Genomic DNA, 5,827 nt, shown 5'->3' with positions numbered 1-5,827 from the left:
GCATTCTACAAGCTTTAGTTTAAAGGCACTTATATAAGCCATAATACCTATAGCCTTAAAGGCGCTCCTAATTAACTCTAGAGTATATACTTACGGCTAAATCTCACTAAGTATATATAGAAAATAGTCTCTATTAATACCAGTAATACTATAAGCCGCGAACTTATCAACTTTAGATAAATATAGGTGCTTAAGAACTAAAAATATAACCAAGTCTAATAGCTATAGGAGGTAGGGGGAGGTAGATTAATATAATCTTCTTTAACTAGCAGAACTTAACAGACTTAATATTAGCGTGGCTACTATAGCCGTCCATAATTAGAAGTCAATAGCCGTTATATTTACTATTAGTTCCGTCTTTAGCTGCCCTCTTCTATACCTTAGTTCGTTAGGTATAGCGCTTAAAGTACTCTAGCCATCGTATACTAAGCTCTTAATTTAACTATCTATTTTCACTTATTATAATTATACACTCCCCTATAGCCTTTTTAGCTTCCTGCCATAGTAAATCTATATATTAGCGTCCTTTAAAGATAATAAACGGTGGAATCGTCTGCCCATATATACTAATTATATTAATCTATAAGACCCACTCCCTAAAGCCGTTAATTATCTTAAAGTTAATAATATTGCCTCTTAATATAACTACCTTAGCGCTATAAGCAAAGCCTATAGCATAGCCAGTTTCATCCATATTCTACATATTAGCGTTATCAATATTATACTAGGTCTTAGCCCTAGAGTAGTTAGTAAAAAACCGCTTAACTAGGGTAGAATTATTACTAGCAATAGCGCGTTCTAATCTAATTAATTGTATATAGTAAGTCCAAAGCTCTTCCTAGCGTCTTAAAAAAGATTATACCCAATTTTTACCTAGTGGCGTGATTTCGTAATAGCGAGGGATATTAGAGTTTTCCCGCTAAAGGATAAGGGAGGCATCGTCCGAATTATATAGAATTGACATAGTAACCCAGCTTTGGCAAGGTATATACAGTGTCAAATAATGTTAGCTTTGCAGTGTAGAAGAATTGAGTAAACGACTTGATTGTGAATGTAGCTCTAAAGCCTCTATATATACACGAAGAAGGTAGAGGTAATAAGACGTAAAAGGGTAATAGGTAACTGAAATGGGAACAGTGATCTGCAAGTAATATTGATCTGCAATCAATATATAGGGTGGCGTTGACGCTGTCTTGGAGCCTTCCAAGCGGTGATCTTATGTCTCAGCACAGTGTCGGTAGTCGGTTACAAATAATCACCACCTCGCCAGCAAGAGTTATACGGTATTAGTTAGTATGGGCGACTTAGTAAGATTGGTATTTACCCCGGAGTCATTTTTAAAAGGTAGTAGAAGGAACTCCATGGGCATCCGTGTAGGCTTGGGGGCTACAATACAAGCCGCCTACTCGCTAGGCAGTAAGAGCAGCTTATATACGGTCTTCTGCATCTAGCGCTTAAGGCCAACGAGGCATAGGTATAGATTGGTGGTGTATTTCGTGGAGTTAAGATGTAAGAAAGTTGATTGTTTCTTCTGAAGCGGCAGTATACTTCTTTAGGCAATAAGCTAGCCATAAGAAGAAGACGGTCTGCTAGCGCGGTCATAACTCGGGGGGCGGTCAAAACCCCGTTAACCACGTTACGATATTGCCAAATTCCATCGACCTCTCTGCGGAGACAGCGCTGTATTCGCGTTTTGGCGGCCACAGCGGAGGCGTAGTTAAGGGGGAGAAGAGGAAGTGTACATCTTCAATTTGGTTCTCCTGGCCAACCAAAGCGAATCTCCAGGGCAACCAAAAAGGTCCTTGCGCGTAGCCACAACCGTTCGCTTTAATTACAAGCGAGACTAGATGCGCATACCGAATTTAAAATTTCGCAGCGTTCGCTAAAGGGGGGTGTGAAGCCGGTCGTGCACATCACTGTAGACTAGGGAGGAGGAGAGATAGAGAAAGCATACCTACCCTACCGGCCACTTAGCGAGCGGATAAGTAACCTTACCGTATAGGTAAATACATAGGCGCACGGCTGGCCCAATGGGCTAATGGTACGCGCGTATTAGCGGCTCGATTAGCGAGGGTAAGATATTCGAATATGTCCACGGCTTGGCTGCAGACTTGGCCGTGGACATTCGCGAATGTCCACGGGGGTTGTATGTGTCACGTGCGGCTCAGCTCGCGGTATTTGGTGTTCCAAACCATTAGGAAGGCAGTGGTAGCCGACCGTCATAACCCTATCACCCACGTTAGTTGCTTTGCCGCAATTCAAAAACGTTTGCGAAAGACTTCGAGAAAGCTTTACTCCAAGCAAATTAGTGAAATGCCCATTCTTCATAGTCTACTTAGGATATTCAGAAGCTTGTTCAAAGTGTCTTTGGCTTAAACGAAGACTGCCCTTCCCTTTATCCAACTAATTACCGATATTATTGTTCGGGGGCCATATAAGGGCGTGGTATTGCCAAGAACATGGTACGGCAGTTTTAATTTAAGGCGTCACTAAATATGCACCTTGAAACATACATGATTAAGTTGCATACGCTCAGCCGCTCCAACTCCATATAAAACGAAGCCGTGCACAACAAGTGTGCATTAGCGGTCTCCGCTTGCAACCCAAGACAGCTAAGTGAAATAGTAATGACTGGGCAGCTAAATGCAGCCATATGGCCTCTAGACCAGGGAAACCCTCTGCGAGCTGAAAAAATTATGCATAACATGGTCCATTGCCCAAATTTCCGGGCAGTTTTGCTCTTAATATTCACACTTCTTGTCTGCTCTAACTATGTATATGCCAGTTGTGGGATAAGGGAGCCAAGGCACGACGGTTGTATACTATGGCAAGTCGACTATCCCCCTTCTCTCGCACTCCGGAAATTCGCTCTTCCAGCCCGAGCCCCAGCCGTCCAACAGACGAAATTCATGGCATTTTAGCTTCGTCCGAACAGCATCAGACACCACATCAGCAAAACACGTTACCGCAGCAAGGCTTAGGAATTGAGTTATCGAGACTTCCTTCCCCAGCTTCCCCGGCCCGGTCTACTTTTGCGACTAGACATAGCCCTATATCTGAGTATTCGCCCGTGCCATCAAGCCCTTATAACCTACGCCAGACGAAATCAATAGCTTCTCAGTCTATCGAGAGCATACCCGCGCTCCTTCCTCGGAGTACAAGCGAAAGCCGCTTCAGATCTGATCCCGATATACAAAACCTTATTCAAAAACGTGCCGGGGAGGTCGCACAATGGGGAATTCATTGGTGGACGCCGACGTCAATGGTTGGCCTCTTCATTCTTGGACTAATAGGTGCGATTGCCCATCATGCCTTTTACAAATCCCTCCACGGCTGTGAAGCAAAAAATCAGCTGGAAATGGTACGATACGGGACAGCGTTAGCCTACTTCACGAAGGCGACGCTTGTAGGAACTGTTGTCTTAAGCTATCGGCAGAGAATTTGGCAGACATTCCATAGTAGGGTTTTAACCTTGGGAGCTATTGACGCGCTTTTTGCTGCGACCGATGACCCGACATACTTTAAAAACTGGGAGATGATCCGAAATGCTAAATTGGCAACAATAATGGCACTGGCTTCCTGGTAAGGATTATCCCAATTCCAAATCCAGATTTCTCTTCGACCTCTATCGCAGTGCGGACTATAGCATCATCTCCATATCTCCTTAGAAGTCGTGGCCTGATTCCATTTCACTATACTTACCTATTACGCATACCCTTTAGTGTGAACATCTTCTGATTTGATTCAAGGCTCATACCTATCGCATCGGTACTCTCTCCGGCTTCCCTAACGTCAATTGTTACTACTGAAATTCTGTCGAACACGACTACAACATGTCCGTCTGTTCCGAGTCTGAATATTAGCGCAGAGTCGGACAAAGACTTCCGGCATCAGAGAAACGTTTCCGGTGTTCCTGCCGTTTCTCTATTATACTGGAACACCACGGACCTACGTGCAACACAACCGGGTTGGTTCGATTATTGGGACGAACCCAGCCAGCCTCTAGATCGCCTAGCGTTAATGAGTGCGTTCAGTGGAGGTCCTCTTCCACGTAAAGATTTCGCCAATCAAGCGTGTGGCTTAGGCTGGAACTGCTCATACACAATATCTTTCACGGCGCCGGGCTACCAATGCAAAGAGCTTGCAAACGGCAGTTACCCAAATACACAAGGCCTTGAAAACATTGGAGCTCCGTTCAATATTAGTTCCTTAGCACCTATTGGTCCCAACATCTACAGGGGCGAAGTAAAGATCGGCGAATACCAACGCCCACAAGTACCAAGTAGTCGGGATGGCACACCTATGCAAGGACCTCCATATCCGGAAGACCTGGGTGTCTTTAAGATGGAACCAGTGATATGGATTGGGTATACTACCAATACCAGCCAGCCACTACCGCCAGGGTCTCCCTTTGCAAGCAAGTGGTTGACCGTGATGATGCCCAGGATTTTCTCCTGCACGCTCTACAAAACTCAATATTCTGTCTTCTTCGATCACACAGAAAGCTTCTCAAATGCCACTGTCACTGAAAGAAGATTCCTCGCACCAGTTATCAATACCACCTTTGGCTGGTTTCCGAACGGGACAGTTGATACATCCTCTGTCGTCCCAAGTTCCAACCTCGTACGCCCAGACACCAACATTACGAACTACAAGCTCACAGCGGCATATCACGCAATAGGCTATGAGTTCCGATCTTTTTTGCAGGGCCGGATTGAGCGAGAGCCAAACTTTCCTGGGCCCAGCTATTCCAGACCAGTGGATACTGACATAACGAAAACACGCCTAATCTATACCAAAGATCGCTTCAACCGAGATGTCCCTGTCGAAAATCTACAAACCCAAATAGAATCATTCTGCGATGACCTGATCCTTTCGCTTTTCTCCAGACCCAATCTCGTCATCTCCTCTACTACGAACGCGCATTGCGTCAAATCCCGGAGCGTTAACATCTTCTACTACGGTTCTCGCAACTTGTGGATTGGTTATGCCATTGTTATAACTATAGCCCTCGTTTTTCTCATCGTAGGCCTTCTAGCTATACGAGCAAACGGCATCGCCTCCGACATTGGGTTCTCCCGAATCTTGGTTACTACACGCAACCCTCTCCTTGATGATCTGAGTGTGGGTGCTTGCCTCGGGAACAGTCCTTTTCCGGCAGAACTTTCAAGAACGAAACTCAGATTCGGTGTTCTAGAGGAGGGTGCCTATGACGAGAGCGTGGGAGATCGGGGCGGATTTCAGGGCGTACAAATCTCGCACTGTGCTTTTGGCACCGAGGCGCAGACTGGGCAGGTCGTGGTGGGAAGGGCATATGCCTAAATGAGCACGCGGAAGCCTAAGTTAAGGCCACTCTACCTAGGGCTTGAAGTTAGCGGCTACCTACGCTAGACTATTTTGATTCGTAGCGGTCGGGATATTCGCCCACCTGGCTCCTTACAACAGACAGATTATCCATCAAGAAAGGAAACAACCTCAGGAGTGTTGTCGGGATAGCATACCAAGCAGTAATTCCGCAGAGGATCATTTCAGATTATGCTCCCATGGCCAACGGCGTGTACAGTACCTCGTTTCGGGAGTTTAAGGATTCGATACCATTTATTCCTCCACGCGGCCCCTAAATAGGAAGATAACGACCCTTGTAGAGTAGTGTCTTAAAATATGGGATTCACTCGATCGTCATTTTGCTCTTATGTCGAAACATGGCTAACTCTCATCAACTCCAACGCTGAAGTACAAGCAAAAGCAAAATACAGAGTGACAATGCCTGCGCCACCACCCACCAAACCAAAACTCCTTCCACTCCTCCCCCCGCTGAGTACGCGGT

General features: G+C 45.5%; 1 protein-coding gene across 1 annotated transcript; it reads left to right on the top strand.

Annotated features, from left to right (window-relative positions):
* Positions 1–2,824: 2,824 nt before the first annotated feature.
* On the top strand, positions 2,825–5,322 carry K441DRAFT_538197 (uncharacterized protein; the record flags this gene model as incomplete). The annotated part of the gene is made up of 2 exons (XM_067642517.1): positions 2,825–3,582; positions 3,750–5,322. 2 exons carry the CDS (start codon positions 2,825–2,827, stop codon positions 5,320–5,322), a joined length of 2,331 nt encoding a protein of 776 aa, XP_067508863.1.
* Between the last annotated feature and the right edge of the window lie 505 nt (positions 5,323–5,827).

The sequence above is a fragment of the Cenococcum geophilum genome (assembly GCF_001692895.1).
Source record: "Cenococcum geophilum 1.58 unplaced genomic scaffold K441scaffold_4, whole genome shotgun sequence".
NCBI classification, from domain to species: Eukaryota; Fungi; Ascomycota; class Dothideomycetes; order Gloniales; family Gloniaceae; genus Cenococcum; species Cenococcum geophilum.
Note: the sequence above shows the minus strand (reverse complement) of the source record. Positions and strands in the feature narration are given on the sequence as shown.